Below are 17,436 nucleotides of genomic sequence, written 5' to 3' on the forward strand. Positions count from 1 at the left end.
TGATAATGAGCTGCCATATTATGTATTTGTTCTGCAATATATAGGCTACTTAATATCGTTGCTGCGAACACTTTATTTCTGTATGAAATCTGTAAATAGTCCTTGTTTTGATAGTCCGTTACGTAATTTCAATATGTGTGTGTAACTGTGTATATTAGTTTGTTTTTGTGATGTTGGGTTCAGTCGTGTTCTCATTGCTTTAAGAATTGGCGCTCCAGTTGTTCCAGGAACGAGGAGGCGACTGATTCTTAACTAATTCATCAACTTATTTTAAAGTATCAGGTTTGGTGGCCGTGCTTAACTATATTTCTTGATGCATATACCGCAATATTAGATCCTTCCATGCACGTCTTAAACCATTAAGGTTTTACCACCTTTTCCTTTTGTTAGTTTTGTTACTGTATTTCTTTTTCACAATATCATTTCTTTTGCATTCTGACAAAGAAAAATAAGTTGAATTGAATTGAATACTGGCTTAGGCTAAGCTACTAGGCCTACAGCAGTAAGTAGCTGTTTCTGGTGTTCTCTAATTTTAGCCGCATTTTTGCCCGTTAGTGTGTAAAAGCTACCTTTAATAAGTTAATAGCTGTTTACCTGCTCACAAATTTCATACAAATATTACCCTAAAAGTGTTTCCAGAAGCACTATACCGGTAAACATTATTTGAGTGTAACTTTGCAAAAAATTTCCGGGGGAGGCATGCTCCCGGACCAGTGCCGGTCTTAGGGTATTTCGGGCCCTGTGCGGAATATGCGTTGCGGGGCCCAATGACAATGATCCAATTCAGTAGCGTAGCTAGGTATTTTGAACGGGGAGGGGGGATGGTTTGACGGTCGTCAGGGAAGCTTGACGGCGTGATCGCCAAAGACGACACTCAGCGGCGGGGGTCTGGGGAGCCTCCCCAAGAAAATTTTGAAAAATTACTTTGAATTTGGGGCATTCTGAGAGCATGTTTAACAAAAATTTGGGTATGAATATTACTGTAAAATGGTGCTGTCCAGTGGCATAGCAAAAGGATAAGATCATTCTTTCTTTGGCATTTTTCGCAAATAAAGCTATGTCTCTATGTTGAGTCTGGATGCAACCTATATCGTCCCATGAAAAATTTGTACCCTGAAATCGGAGTAACAAAATAAAAATTTCGACCTATTTCGTCCCCTGAAAAGATCGAAAGAAATTTTGAAATGTTTGCGGCAACTCCGATCAGCGACTTCGGCTCTGTTGTTTTTTCTCTCTCGATTTTTTCAGGGTACGAAATGTTCAGGGGACAAAATAGGTTGCACCCGTTGAGTCTCTATGTTTTCTTGTTGCTAATTCTTTTGTTGAATTTTTCCATCGGAAATTACAAAATTACTGCATTTTCTGAGTAAATTGCGGGCCCCCTAATTTGCGGGCCCTGTGCGATCGCACGGTTTGCACACCCCAAAGACCGGCACTGCCCGGACCCCCTAGAAAAACACGTGCTATCGGCACGCTCTAATCCTCCAAGAGTTTTATTGCTTCCCTTGCTCAACCCACCAGGATATGCCACTGGTTGTCCCGCAAATACGATGCTCCAGCGCGTGTCCCAAGCGTTTAACTAGTTCTGCTTGAACTTGCCAAGAAATCTCAAATTTTCTTGCTCTATATTTGCTAGTGCTATGAACTCATATACTTTTATTATAAACCATCAGATGTAAACGGAACAAGTCAAACAACTTTACAGCAATATAAACATAAACATATTTGTTGTGATGGTCTGACACAACACGATTTTCTTAACGCTGCAACTGGCTACATTTATTTTCAGAGAGGCACGTAGCCTACTGTTTAACGCATAATTTTATTTTAAAGCTAAAATTGTCTATTTTATATAAAATCTTTTTTTTTATTTGGTGATACCTACACTTTGCCAGAGGTTAGTGATCAAAATACAAAACAGAAAGAGTTCAAATGAAATTTCGGTATTTAGGATTTCTGTTCATGTCGGTGCAAAAACGAGCACGGTAAAATCATACGTAGACTACATTTATAAGCACCTGAGCTCAATTATGGCAAAGTGTTCTAATAAGTTGTTGGCATTTTCAAGATTTTTTTTTGGGAAAAATTGAACAAGATCTAGCCTATCAACCGACATCTTACTATTTGTACTTTTGTAGCCTAGGTTATGATAATAAAACACTCAACTGGAAGCATTGTGTCTCAATCAATACACAGAGTGTCACCACCGTTAGTGCAATAGTGTTGCTTTTACAGATGATTCGTTTGAACTTGATGCCCAGGCATAACAAACCCTACTTCTGACTAAGGTTAATGTTTTCTACTGTAAGTGGAACAGATCAAAATCAACACGATATTTACATGTTTATGAAACTTTGAAAATAATTAATCCCATCATAAATTACTTCTGTGGTTCCGGGCTTTGGGGGAGTGGGCGCATTCCCACCGACAGTCAACGCCTCCTATTGGCGAACGTGACCTGCTGTCTTCTTATCATTGTTCAGTGTCGAACAAGGATCATTAGTGTCGTCGCCGACGTCGTTGTCTTCGGCGCGGCGCTGATCGTCTCTCGGGATCTCGAAGCAACGAAGACGGTGGAGAGGAGACGATGTTCCTACATGTCGCTTTCTTGGAAAACTTGTTCATTCCGCGTTCGTACTTTCGTTTCCAGACGTGCCAGTAGTCCATGTGATCAACTACAAGTCTGGTTTCGAACCGCTTTTTCTTTCCGTTCTGGATAGCAGTCCCGTTTCCATGGGTCTGCCAAACCCCTCTCCCATCCGGTCCAATTTCTACTTTTCTCTTTCGCCCCATTATTAAGTATTCTCTGAAAGGCCTTAGTTTTGGGCAGCAGCTGCTATAGACCCACAAGTACTCTCGTTCCATCAATTGAAAGCTGGATTTGTAGACACTGTTAATCTTGATATCATGTCGGTATCTTTTTCCCTCGACTTTGTTCTTCGATGAAACCCGGGCGTGGATCACTAAAAATATTTAAGAATTAAAGTCATTTCAGCTTTCTTAGAATGAAATCGTTTTTGTCATTAACAGCGCAGCATTTCAGCAGCAATTGTGAATTGAGACGTTTTGTAGAAACGACTACAAAAAGTGAATAACCCAGTAATAACTGCCGTGATAATAGTAACTTAAATACAATGCCAACGACTTTTAACAGACTTGGAAACACCACCGTGAAAATGATGCAACGTCTGGATTCGTGTCTTGAGTTTGAATAATTCAGTTTTTTATTGGGAGAAACAACTTCAAACCGCCAATTCGTGTTTTAAAGATAGCTGGCAGGCTGTGCCCTAGCAATGCTGGTTTTATTTTTCAAGATCAAAAGACACAATTTGAGGTAACGCTGTTGAGTTTAGATTATTTTATTGCTTTTTGTTGGTGTTTAGCCTACACGGTAGGCTACTGAAGACGTGTATGACCAACCACTGCATCATTTGATCATCAGTTGGTAGAGTAGAGCCAAATGTTCTGCTATGGTTCTCCCTGGTTTTTCGAAATTGGTAAAGAAAAATGCTTCAGACTATTTTCACGCTAGAAGGTGGTTTCATATATTAAGCTTATATCGCAAATTTTAAAACAAATCAACTCTCGCAAGATATTGTAACACAGTATGATCTTCTTCTGTCGGTTGGTCTCATGCAAATTTTTGTTTCACTGACTTTAGTAACACGCTACATAACAAAGATGATGCTTTGATGATGAAGTTTTGTGTTTATCAATAGAAATTACGGAATAGCCCAAGTTCGACGACATAATATGCTTTCTTAGATCTAGTTTCCAATTTCCGCAACGTAGTGCTGTTAAAGTTCAATGTTTTTAAGTCAAATTACAAGTTTTGATGGCATCTCTATGTTACTTTTGCATCCCGTCAGTAATGTCGCTGTAATAATTCATCGCTACAAGATTTTATCGCAGAAATGATTTGATCAAAAGTAATTTTGAAAAGTAGATCATTGTTTAGATTGACAAATCAAGTCTATAAATGGCGATGCAGTCGTAATCGATGCAAATTCTATTTTTACTTGTGCTTCGTCGATTCAACGAGTAGAGATCAGTTAGGTGATCTCATGTCCCATAAAAAATCGAGGACAACAAAAATTTCTCGCTTGTTTTGCTCGCTCAAGCACATTATATTAACTCAACCAGCTACACTGGGAACGCACACTTTTAGCAGTTGAGAGGGTAAAAATTTTGTGTTTTCCTTCAAACGCTAAACGAATAATGCAATATTTGGAAGCGTTATAAAAAAATAGTTTTAATTTGATGAATTTGATCAAACACAGAATATGCTTTTTAAATAAATCACTCTTGGACAGCAAAGTAGCCTATACATAACAACAAGCGACCAAAGCAAGATGAAGTTAAACAAAACTTTTGGGGAACGCCTCCAGGCCTCCTACTAAGCTCCTTGATCTTTCGGACCTCAACTGTTACATCGTCTAATTCTTCTTAGGATGTTTGTTCCGTTGAATGTTCGGTGCCCCCCGCCCCTCGATTTTGATTCTTGATCCACTGTACCAGAGTGGTAGAGTGCAATCCTATAGCGATCGACATTTGGATTCGAAAATTGGCTTTCTTGGTTTTTCGTTCACTCAATTTAGAAATTAATCTATTTATTTTATGAAAGGTTGATTATAAATTCAGTCCACAATACTGTGCATTGGAAATCATATAATGATTTTTATGATATAGGCTTCTGAGATTTAATGTCATTTGAGATATTAGTCATATAGTCAGATTCCTGCAATCTAGGACCCGTTGAGAGGGAGCAATCTTCCTGGCGTCAGCACTACCTGACTACTCACTATAGAACAGCGAGCATTGTGTTTCGCTAACCATACCGGTGTAGCCTCCACACTAGCAATCAAAACTTTTGCAAAAACATGTGTTTCTGGGCAGTCGAGTGTAGCAAGCCCAGCCTCATGGGCAAAACACGTGTCTATCACTGAGTTCTTGCTAGTTGCCACACTCGACTGCCGAGAAACACAATCTACAGTAAGATCCATAAAAGGCGCAGAAAGCTTCTACTCAAAGTACGGTGCGGTGTAAGATATCCTTTTCGCGTCACGCATTCGTTATGACATAATTAAGTCAACATCGCGTCATATTGTCAGGTTAGATGACGCGGATGAGCTAAAGTGGCATGCATCACTTCATAACCTTTCGAAGGCAAACTCACCGAAATCGCTCTGACAGTAATGCTTCTTGCGATTCCTTGGTCTCTTGCATGGCGTACAATAGGCTGGCTTCTGCCGTTGGTTGGTCTGCGTGGAACGCAAGTCACAAAGCCTCAATTTCAAAGAAATCACTTCAAACGTTAGTTCAACATATTAGAACAAAGCCTGGAATTAAATCTACCACAAGCCAATCACCAGTTTTTATTTATTATTTCTGTTTTTCACAAAAAGTAATTTGTTCGATGGTACTCTAAGGTTAAACCAAATATAGTAAGAAATGAATACTGCTCTTCTAAATGATCCTTATGACAGTATTCTATTAGGACAATAGCTTTTTTTAATAAATGTCAACCACACAGTGATTTGTAGCCTACAGACATAAGTTACTGCTGTAGTTTTCGTCACTCTTATGCGAAGAATTTTGAGCTTACATAGATTTAAAACCAACTTTTAGGTTTAAAAGTTTTGATAATTTTAACTGCACCAAACTAACACAAAGAATAACTAGGAAACCTAAAACCTAATTAAGTTTGGAAACCCTGAAATGGTTATAGTGACGTAATCTTTAATTGGCTTCAGCTTTTAATGGATTCATTGCTTTCAATTTCGAGTTACCTAAACATTGTTGTTTAAAAATACTGTCAACAATTTCTCACCATTTTTCTGGACGGTTTCTGTGTTGTTGTTGTTGTTGTTGTGGTAGTTGTTGTGGTGGTCGTGATGGGGGTGGTGGGCACAGTAGTGGTGGTTTTCCGCTTTGTCGTCGTTTCCATTACTTCCCAGTCTTGATAGAGACTGTCGTAATAATCTTAAGGAAAAATAATTTTGTTCTTATACTAGCTCAAATAATTCTTTCATTTTGGAAAATAAGTTTGACTCAAGAACATGATTGGAAAGGGGTGGATTTAGAACTAAACAGCCTAATTTCAACTATCAAGTAGTTAAAGCAATTAATAGTCGCGTTTGTTTTCCACAAGCAGGTAGCTTAAATTTCACCTTCGTCTTTTACTTGTTCCACTTTAACTCCCAACTTGAATTCTCCAACTTGCCCCGGCCGCAGTCCATAAGGAATCCAGTAATCGTACTCAACATTGGCTGGTTCACCGAGGTACAGCATCTAGTAGTGGCATGTAGATTACTAATTTTCAACTACGTCTTTAACGATTCTCCAGTAGATCTAGGGTTAATATAAACATATAAAAAGGCTGTAGCTTACGGTGATACATTTAATATGTAACAATGTGATCTCTTTTCTAAGTTCCATCAACAAATCTACTTGATTAGTGTTTATCTCACACCGAGTGCTAAAATAGAAAATTTCTAAAGCAATTAGTAGTTCACCATTATATGTAGATCACTGGTGGTGGGCCCTGCGGCCACTAGACTTTCCTTTGTGCCACTCCTGTCGTACTTGACCACGGTTCCGGCCACCGCAAAATCGCCAGGCCAACTAATCACCCAGTTCCCATTGACGACATATTTGACTTGTTGGTCATCAGCCTCCATCAATGCTGACGATGAAAAGTTTGAATTTTAATCCGTGCCTATAGAGTTCACTTTTATCGGAAGTAGAACGTCATCAACTCTCACCCTACGGAATTACTTGATGTTGACAGGTTTGTAAGCAGATTGGTGAAGCATTGTTGATTGGGTCAATGACGTAAAGACACAACGCAGAGCACTTATTGAGATTTCTTGGCTTTCGTATGAAGTTCGAAGCACAGTCGTAAAACGTTAGCTTAAAAAAGGGTATTTTTACATTGAAAGTACATTATGAAATGCAACTTGTTTCAAGGTTGGAGAATTGCTCGATGTCTCCGACAACACCCCGTTTCCAGAGACTGCCTTTCCAAGTCAATTAGCATTGTTTAGCAAACAGGCTGACGGGTCTTATCTGTGACGTGCAGATTAGAGGCAATTTACTTAGAACAAGGCTCGTCTATCTGATCGTTCTTTCCTAGTTTGTGTGTGGTTGCAGTTGAAGTGGGACATATTACAAGACCAACCTTACAAGGCTGTTGATAAATGAAATGTATTTCCAAAAACCTTTTATCTGGAAGCCTGCTAACTAGATTATACTTTATTTCGCAGTCCTTGAAAGGAATTGAATTAGTTAACCCGAATTATGTTTTATTTTTCTATGAATTTCTTTGTTATTTGTAAGTTCAAACTAAAATGATGAAAAGTTACTATTCATGTTTATGAGTTTGAAATACAACTGCGTGGTTTAATCTATAGTGAACATCCTGGTAAAGCAATTTATTTCATAAACAAATTGATTTTGTCACACTGCTATGAATGGTAGCTTTTGGTTCGATGCATCTAACCACCATTTTATAAAAGATTTATTTTACAACGCATGAGCAGCTTATTTTCTTGTAATCAGTTCTCATTGGAGAAGTATGTTGAGAGAGGAATATGCGATTCATGCTCCAGCAGAATAAATGTGCACCTGTTTGGAGTCGCAGAGCCAACTGCCATCGAATTGACACTGCCATAAATAGCGCATTGGGTATTGTAACTGGATGTCTGCGACCTACGCAATCGAACAATCTCCCTGTCCTTGCAGGCATCCAATTAGCCGAGCTTCGGCCATCATGTCTCTTTCTCGCCGCGCCATGAACCTCAACCACTTGCTCCACCCAAGTTTCTACGAGTCTGTGAGCGAGCAACCTCAGCGATTGAAATCGAGACACCCATTTGTACTGGCCGCATAATTGATGAAAACTGCTGAAGACCAATTCATCAGGGCCTCTACCTGGGCGGACCACCAATGGAGCTCGGAGGGAGTGGAATAATAACTCCTCAAAACTCCAAAGTTTCATCTCCGACACCGGCCCCATCCAACCGGAGTGCATTTGCTAAGGAAGGCCTGGGTGCGGTTCAACCGCCTGCGTACTGGCGTCGGACTATTCCTCTCCAACATGCACAAATGGGGGATGGCTCCATCTGCGATCAGTGAGTGTAGCAAGGAGGAACAAATCGTAAACCACACCATCTTCAACTGCGCCATCTACCATGCGCCAAATGGTATGCATGGTCTACGTGAACTGGATGACGAATCAATTGAGTAGCTGCTTGACATCTGCCCAAACATTTAGACCAGGGCTACTCTACTAGCGGACCGCGGTCTGAATCCAGATCTTCTGTTTGTTGAAGGAGTACCTCGGGCTTCTGGAAAAATAACCGCATTGCCACAATTTAGAGTCTCTTTAAACAGACTTCTAGGGAAAAGCATTTTTTTCTGGTGTTAACCAATGAGCTGGGAGGCTTCGCCATTGGAGGCTTCAACATGTCAAACTGGACCTATGATAACATTAGTTGATAGCCTTGATCTGATCCGAGTCGCCACCACAGCTCAAGGGTGGTAAAACGGAATGCTCCTCGACCCTTGATGAGACGAGAAGGTTCATACGCAGAAGAAGAAGTAGGAACAAGCTGATGATTAGCAGGTTATTAGTAATTACTACATCCACGGGACGCAGGTGAAGACCTGAACAACAATCACCACAACAACTTTAGAAACTACTGGAGTTATAGCCTTTGACTTGGCTCCCTTCCGAGACTAATGGAAACATAATAATGTTGAAAATGAAACGAGAGAGATTGTATAAAGTGGAAATCTAATGAGGATAGTTAAACAGAAGACAAGGAAGCTTACCCAAGTAGTTATCGGTGTCGTCACTAACTCTGATGTGTGTGGCCCCGGCTGGGATTCTAGCAACCTCGCTGTAGTCAAAATTCACTGCAAACAATAAAATTTATTTAACAAGCACGCACGCAAGTAGTTGACTAACGTGCAATGAACATATGAATATTGAGGAATAACAAATGTAGAATGAAAATCTACTGTGGCAACCCTGATTTAAGAAAATCAGCAAAAAACATCGATTCATCCGTCCGACCTATTTTTCGCAGGTACCATCAACTTTGTGTATACAAATCAACATCCCGTCATCACACCGGTGATCAAACTGTTGTAATGTACCTAACCAAGCTCTGAGAGGACATGTTTTACTTTTGTGTGTAAACTAATCAATATCACATGTTGACTTCCTCAATTGCCTTCCTAAACTAAGCATAGGCGGTTTCAGATGAATATTTCGTCCAAGATATCCTTTTATTTTATTTACTTACTACACTACTACTTTACGCAAATATTCCTTTTATGTGACCCATGGAATTACTTCTGCCTTGTCATTAAATTGCTTGAGATAAGTTTGTCTTTGTTTGCGAGGTGCCCGCTTTTCAACAATTTAACCATTTGAAGAGAAATGCTTCAATTGTTGCTTTATTATTATGTCGCGGCGTACCCGCATCGTTCGCCAGTTGAGAAAAAGTGTTTGAGTAATGGAAGCAAGTGCTGTTGTCTCCACCACATACTCCACAGGCGTCATCAGTGAGATTCGAACCCACGATCTGATCACATCCAACTTTCTAGAGAAACAAGTAAAAGTGTGTTCAGATGACCGAAGTTTACCTACATTGGCGGAAGCTAAGAAGTTACGTTTTAGTGAGAGTTTAACATTACTCGAGATGCTGCTGTAACACTCAGAGATTGCAACCAGATTGATCAAAGGTTGCACAAAGGGAGGGACGTTTGAGCCAGTGAGACTTTTGTTAAACAGCAACACAAAAGTTCGGGACGACGTTTGTTTTTCTACTACTCTTCATAAAGGTAAACCAAAAATAGATAATGTTATTGTAAAATGAAAAGAATACTTTTGTGCTGAACATTGGTAGGCTATGCCACAATATTTGGCAAATATATTTAGGCAAGACAGCATTGCATACGTTGCTTCGATGAATCGCTATGGATCGCCGCTTAGAACAATAAAAGACTTGTTGGAAATTCAAGAAAGGTGAAATTTAAACTGGCTTGGAACATAGCTAATGTCATCTGGTGGCAACAACTTAAGCATCATCTAATAGTTCAAAGTCGCTGGAAAGGTTTTTTTTAACTGTGGCACAATTCTTCAAACCGTTTACAAAACCGTTCATTTGTTGACTTCATCACGTTCATACAAATTATTTCATAATACGCAATTGAAGATTGGTTGAAGGCAACATTAGTTTAATGCGTACGTTTGCAAAATCTTTCTTGGTTCAGTTGTTATACTTTTTCTAAAATAATACCTCGGGTGTTAAAATGGTAATCATTCACTTTCTTGCACTAGCGCAGAAATATGCTAATTTATAACAACTTGGCTCCACAAATTGTTGGAGAAAAATAAACTAACTGATCAACTTCATTAGCAAAACAAACATTTCACCGCTGAATCATAGGCGGGTTGTGCAACGAACGGTCTGTGTGATAAAAAAATAGCGTGATGAAAGAAAGCGTGCTTGTCAATCCTAGCAGCCGAAATACCAAATACTCATACCATGACGGCATATACTCCCAACAGCGATCAACGAAACATGCTTTGAAGATACCTGCGTATGTCGCACAAGTGCAGACGTGTCGGTGTGAAAGCTGCTTGACACGTCTACGTTCTGCGATAATGTAACAAATCTTGTAAAACCATTTTGTTGCCATAACAACTATTCACCGCGTATCACAAGCAAATAAAAGCCTTGAGTCATTTCGTGGTTGATTTGCCAAAAAATAACATGTTTTAAACGTCTACGCAAAGCCCCTTGTTGTGTGTGCACCGCAACTTTACCACAACTTGCAAATAAATAAACTCTTCGAAAAGGAAACCGCGACAACTTCGAAGATTCGGTCACTCACAAGCTACGTCAGCGGGTGAGCAACTTTCGCAACAACAAGCGATGTTCTTGTGTCATGCAGAAGCGGCCTAAGCTACGAAGTTGACCATTTTTACATCATTTCAACGTCCGGTGCCGTTGCAGTGATGTAACACAATACACTTGTTTTGTTTGAGAAGTGTTTGACACTTTTTTCTTCCTCACTTTACATTTTTGACATCCGTCAATCAATCTACTAAACAAGTCTGAACCACTGACTCTACAAAAAACCACATCAGCTGCCAATGAGCTGATCACCTCAATATGACGTTGCAATGCCAACAAGGAAGCGAGCGAAAGATTTGACAAGAGCGGCACCTTCAACCATCAACGAACACCACTTCACAAAGATAATTTATTAAAACACATGACGGACTGCGCATGACATAAGGAAGAAAACGAATCAGGTGTCTTCTTCTTACTTTTTAATTTACCTCATTTTATAATTTCATGACCAAATTCGAGAGTTATGGGAGTGAAAATGACATCATTTTATCAAAAGTTATTGTTTCAGAACATGACTGGGAATGCAGTTATCCCAAGCATTTCCATTAATGCCAGATTAGCATGTGCATTCATATTTTCATGTGTTGGCGTCATTCCAAGGTGTCTTGATTGACAGGCCAGTCTCTTGCTGCATGAAGCTGGAATTGGGATTGCCTTGATATTTGATATTCATTGATTATTCCTTTCAAGAGGGGAACCTTCCACAACGCCCCAACAAGAGCACAGTCGGCATAGCTAAGATGGTTGGGTTAAATTTGTAACGTCGCAACTAATGTACAACTGAAGATGAATAAGTCGACTTTGGGAAAAGGTGGTAAAGAGTTGATGCGATCAATCCATTCAACGATCGATCAAACTGCTATTTCCGACCGCTTTGAAATTGCCAAAACAGATTCACGTCGATAATTTTGATAGATGGCTTCTAATGACGGCCAAGGAGGCTGCTTTATAAACAGACTAACGGGAGTTGGGCACTTCCAAATGAGTGAATAAAGAAAGTTTTTATAAAACGAACTGTTGTTTCGAAACACTAATAAAAATGCTCTTCATTGGCAATGGACCGGTAGTGCTGTAGGGATGGATACATGCAAACTGGCCTTGTGGCATGAGTAACGTTCGGACATGTTCACAGGACTTGCAACAGTTGCATTACATGATCAAAGGTAAGCAATAACCATCAAAATCTAAAACTGATCGATTCAATATTGTTTGAATATGGCTTTTGGGATAAGGACTCATGTTTTTTAAATTGATCCAGATCCGTCAAAAACTCACTCATGCATTTGAAAAGGCCATTGCAGCAACACAAACGATTGAAATGCTAAACTAACGTTGCAAGACATACGATTAACTAACATAAAGTAAGTTCATACTTTTGCAAATTGCTGAAATTAAAGAACGAACTAATAAACGTTATGCAACATCTTCAAAGCACAAAAAAAACATTCTTTAAGAATTGAAATCGGCTAAGAATTGAAAGACCTGACCCATCACAGACTTTAAAACAAATTAAAACTCACATATTTCCTTGGCCACAGAACTTATTTACCCCTCTGCAAGTTACCCCCTGAACCCCTAATTGTACTCACCAAGCATCTTCCTTCTATGCACATATCATGCTTGTCTCTCCAACATCTCGTTCCGTCCTGGACCGGACCGAAGCTTTTGTAGAAATTGAATCCGACAGCCATGCAGCTCAGCTGGCAAGGTTCGACATCGGTGCCTGGAAAAAAAGTTGTCGTAACCATTACAATAAGAACGTTCATCATATATTTAAGTCTTAAAGTAAACCTTAGACCCGACGTGTTTCTTCTAGACACGGCGCACATTTAAAGTGATGATGACTCATTGTTATCTACTTAGCCACGACACAAAAATCAAACATCGTGCATCGGCCCACCGAGGGATTGCAGGGTGCTAGCTGGGGCGCAAGCTGTAACACCCACACTACAAACCCTATATTCAAGCCATAATATCCTTGACTACCGTCAAGCCCAGCCAACCACTCTACAACAAACTTCCTAAATCATCTCAATTTTCAGAGGTTTTCCCAAAAATTAAGGTTGATACAGTCCTTGTTGTTGGATGTGCGGTTAATGGTAACTAGAACTTGAAGCATCAACAACAGACATCATAAGCTACTGACGGTAACGATGTACCATAATTTTCTTAGCAGCAAATCAACAAATAGATTTGACTTTTGAGGGTAGCTTGATGAAAATATTATTTAGGCTACGCTTGAAAATTCTGAATGTTGTCATTCTACTGTAAATCATTGCTTGGTCGGCGAAGCTTCAAAACTCGTTGCACCAGCACTGGCTGCACTCAAGCAAATTTTACAAGCGACAATCGACGCAATAAAACTAGTTTACATCGCATCTGCTTTCATTCTATTTTGCCTTTATGTAAAATAGCTGCCTCGAGTTGTCAAATTGATGTTAACATCACAAAAGGAAGTTAAAGGTGTCTTGTCAGACCTACAAAAATGTTCGATACTCGATACATGTCTTGTTGTACAAATCAGTTTATTATTTACTCGAGTCAGTTTAACCACAATGAAAATGTGATTGATATCCAACAACATAATCAAACCGGCAGGAGTGGCAATCCATTTGTATAAAAACATGAAGAATTTTTTAGCTTGAACTCGCAAGGCAAGCGAAACGATGTTTACACTGAAACTAAAAGATGGCGGCCGTTTGTTTGCCTCAAATCAAACTGTGATGTGAAACACCGGATTTGACCGGACGAGAGGGCCGAGTGCAACTCAAAAAGTAACATGAGCAACACTTTAATGCAAAATATTTGTTTATTTTATTATTTATATCTTTAATTAAGTTTGCATTAAATTTTGTTATGCAAACTGCATATTTGTTTCATTATCCCTGACTCCTGTCACTTTCATGGCTTGTTGCGTTTTGTGTCATTGCAATGTTAGCGGTGTCATTGAAGAATGAAGAAGCCTGAAGCTAAATATCAGTTTAGATGAATTTGGTTTTTACTTTTTATCAAATATCAGTTTAGATGAATTTGGTTTTTACTTTTCAAAACTTGTAAAACTGTCTCTAGCTGGGTTTTAACTTTACAACTTAAAACAAGGTAAAGTAACAATGAAAGAACGTAAATTTTACCATAATAAGGCGTCCATTTGAACTTAGTGGAACTGAACACTTGTCTGTCGTCATGCCGAGCACATTGCAAGATCCTGAAGTCAGACGTTCCCGTGTCTGAGCAAGGCTGTAATGTGAAAGTGTCACACCTGAGTTCCGGGGTTGGAAATGTCTTAAATAAAGTAAACTTGCAATAACTATATCTTTAAAGCTTACAAAGTATAATAATGACATATTTCCCACGGCTGAGCACAGAGGTTTGCAAAGGTCGTTGACACTATGATCGCGACTGGTGCGGGTCATTGAACATCCCAGCTACTGGAATTTCGCATGCAGTTGTCAAAGTTAGTGCCGGAACTAACTGCAGCAACTCTGTCAAGCCTCATGTTTGAATGCTTGACTCTGCATCGTGTCGGAACAACTTCTCAGTTTAAAGCAGAAAGTCTCCGTTCAAATTCATTAAACAGTGGAGCTATCAAGAACCTACATGAAAGTCTTATATAGCAGGGGTGGTCAAGGCCTCGGCCGCATGGAGCTCGCCACTCCTTACATATCGCGATGGGAGCGCTTGACGTTATTACCTCAGTGTTACAGATCTTGTGCTGAATGTCGCTTCCAGCGCAATCTCTTGTGATGTCATTGAGAGTTCTATAACATAAAAAATATGCGAAATTATGCACAAACCCATGGACACCACGCTTCATGTTCAGTGACATGACGTAGCTGAGTAGGAATTCAATAAACCAGTCGAGCGTGACGAAGCTACAGGATGACGCGTTCGGGTGATCCTCAGAGTACACAACAGTAAAAGTTTCGTTTAGAAAACAAAACATTGATATAAATTCAAGCAACATAAACAAAGTGATCACGACTCGCCTAAAACAAAATTGATTGTTTTTATTTACTGAAAGACAATTTCAAAGAGGAACACGATAAGTGATGTCTATGTTTAGATTGCAAGTTAAAGCGTTACATGCTTGACTGTGCATCACAAACAGTGATTATGACGAAGTATAATAAACAATATGAAGAGTTTTCATACAACCAGAGTGATTCATTGTTGATGATGAATAACATAAAAATACAATAATCCATGTCAAAACCTGTCATTAAACGCTTCAAACTCTGGTGTTGCATAAAACACCTAGTTGTTGCAAGTTAGCTTACCGTAAGCCGCATCTTCGAGTTCTCATGGAAACTCCGCCTCCACAGGATCTGGAGCAGAAAGACCACTCGGTCCATTGACTCCAGTCGCTCTCCGCAGGAGGAGGTAGCGGCTCGTAATCTGTTTAGGTAGTTGAAAGAAGTGAGGCAACGGAAAAACTTTAAACCAAGACGTTGATCAGCAAATATTTGTCGAGACAATATATTCCCTACAAGGGGATACGAAGGCTTTTATTACGTCTGACCATAGAAGGGCTTCTATTTATCTTAAATAATCTCTGTTTATGGTAAAATGACAATTGGCACATATAGTAATTTAATAAACTTTGTTATGACAACCATGGCCACGTGACAACCGGCATTGCACTATTACAACCAGGTATGGATATTCAACGAATGCTCATAATCACTTGTTGATTCAACTACCCGTATACTTGCTTTACACCTAGCCAGCTGCAAAGGTTTTGTCAAAAAAACAGCTAACTGATAATCTTTCAACTGTCTTTTCAAACAAGTATTCTTTAAATATGTTCTACATAACACTTTCTAACTGTCTTGTGTAGCTGAGTGTACCAGCTGCACTACAAAACTTTCTGCAATTTTGAAAACAACCGCATGTTTAACGTGGTACCAACTACCGCCCTTCTAGTGTCATGAGTTATACCTATCCAGTTATAGAAGCCCAGTTAAAAAGTAACCAAAAAATATTTAAGAAATTGTGTCCTTTATTTTGCATAAACTAATGATATAATAATAAACTGCAAGTAAGTTTGAAGTGTTACCTGGATCATAATTGTTGCCATGGCTTGGCCTGGTTTCGAACACGGGACCACGTTGGTCCACACGCAAAGAGGCGGGCATCTCGAGATGCTTTGTATTCGGGTGAATATAAAACTCATATTCAGCATTGCTCGTGTAATGACGCCTCTGTGTCTGGATAAAGTAAAACTTTATTGAAAGCATCATCTACAAATGAACGCACGGATTAACTCCACCGGAAAGGCAGTACATTAAATTTAGCTGAAACAATGTTTTGAAATTTGGCTTGTTTCAACAAATGCTGATTTTAATCAATTTTTATTGAAAAAGTAACAGATCTGCTTACATTTACTCACCTTTGTAGAGCATATGAGACTCAAGCATAATAAAATCCTTAAAATCATTATCGATTAAAAATATCTTAAATCTGTGAAAACAAAACTGCATTAACTCTAATTGAAAAGTATTATAACTTCATCTTCAACATACTGATATATCTCAGTTTAGGCAATCCACAATCACACAGTCTCTTCATTGGGAGAAAAGGCTTGTGCTAAGTTTTTTATTGAAATAATTTTCACTGTCGCGTTGTCTGTGCCTATGAACTAAATTGGTTCATCCGCCCGACAAATAAACAACAAATAGGGTCTCGAAGACACGAACAGCGCATTTCTATAAGATGGCTTGAGGGTCTTACTCTTATGACTTAAATTATAACAAAGTTATTTCTTGCTGCACTCACAAAATGAATAATCTTTCATTTGCACACCATCAAACATATAAGAGTGGCCGACAAAACGTATGTTTCACCCGATACCACAATCAATATAAGACCATCCAAGTAGAATTTGAAATAATTGAACACGAACAGCTAGCATTTAAACATCAACAGGTTTTTTCTCTGTTGTAAGAGCAAATCATTTTTTTTACATTTATTCAACTTCTGTAACCTATTTACTGACAGCTAGCTAGGCTAGAGTAATCCGTTTTTTTTTACATTGATATTCAACGTCTCTGTAGACGTTGAATCAATGTTATGAGGATCTACGTTGCCAGCTGGGAATTGGAACTGAGTGCAAAAACTAGTTAATAATGCCTAGAATTCAACTGAAAGTACGTCACAAGCTTGCCATTGACTTTCGCTAAAATATTGTTTTGTGGCATAATGGTCGAGCAGTCACTGCCAGTCAGGCACTTTAGGAAGCGACAGCGATTGTTAGATAACAATTCTTTAGGGATCCGCATAATGCACGTTGGTTGAACAATAAGCGACATAGACTGAGCGTGCCAAAACGCGATTTCCAGGTGACTGCTCAACGTTGATAAGGCAAAGGGAAAGGAATGCGCTATATAAGGAAGAAATTAAACCTATTGCTGACAGCTAGTCACCCCATATAGGGATATGTCACCCACACGATGAACAGAAAAATAAGGGTTCAGGCATAACAGACACACACGTAGTTTCATGGCAT

The 17,436-nt window shown here is 39.2% G+C and overlaps 1 protein-coding gene across 2 annotated transcripts; it reads right to left on the bottom strand.

The window, feature by feature from the left end:
* Positions 1-1,647: 1,647 nt before the first annotated feature.
* On the bottom strand, positions 1,648-16,393 carry LOC145775374 (ADAMTS-like protein 5). Of its 2 annotated transcripts, XM_082586661.1 has the most exons (13): positions 16,321-16,393; positions 15,988-16,138; positions 15,209-15,326; positions 14,623-14,689; positions 14,063-14,168; positions 12,521-12,654; positions 9,488-9,611; positions 8,836-8,919; positions 6,516-6,685; positions 6,171-6,291; positions 5,831-5,982; positions 5,177-5,261; positions 1,648-2,963 (listed from the first exon to the last, which is right to left on the bottom strand). In XM_082586661.1, the coding sequence occupies exons 1-13, from the start codon at positions 16,366-16,368 to the stop codon at positions 2,500-2,502; spliced, it is 1,824 nt and encodes a 607-aa protein (XP_082442787.1). In that variant the 5' UTR covers positions 16,369-16,393; the 3' UTR covers positions 1,648-2,499. The 2 variants fall into 2 exon arrangements, with proteins under 2 accessions (XP_082442787.1, XP_082442788.1); XM_082586662.1 differs by lacking the exon at positions 1,648-2,963 and having other exon boundaries at positions 5,187-5,305.
* Positions 16,394-17,436: the final 1,043 nt, after the last annotated feature.

The sequence above is a fragment of the Aplidium turbinatum genome, chromosome 8 (genome assembly GCF_918807975.1).
Source record: "Aplidium turbinatum chromosome 8, kaAplTurb1.1, whole genome shotgun sequence".
Classification (NCBI taxonomy): Eukaryota; Metazoa; Chordata; class Ascidiacea; order Aplousobranchia; family Polyclinidae; genus Aplidium; species Aplidium turbinatum.

Bases quoted from the DNA above. Each gene is read 5' to 3' on its own strand.
- LOC145775374 (XM_082586661.1), bottom strand. From the start codon at position 16,368: ATGATTTTAAGGATTTTATTATGCTTGAGTCTCATATGCTCTACAAAG. The intron at 14,169-14,622 runs GTAATAACGTCA...TTCACATTACAG, and splicing joins ACAAGATCTGTAACACTGAG to CCTTGCTCAGACACGGGAAC. The intron at 6,686-8,835 runs GTAAGCTTCCTT...TTTCATCGTCAG, and splicing joins CGACACCGATAACTACTTGG to CATTGATGGAGGCTGATGAC.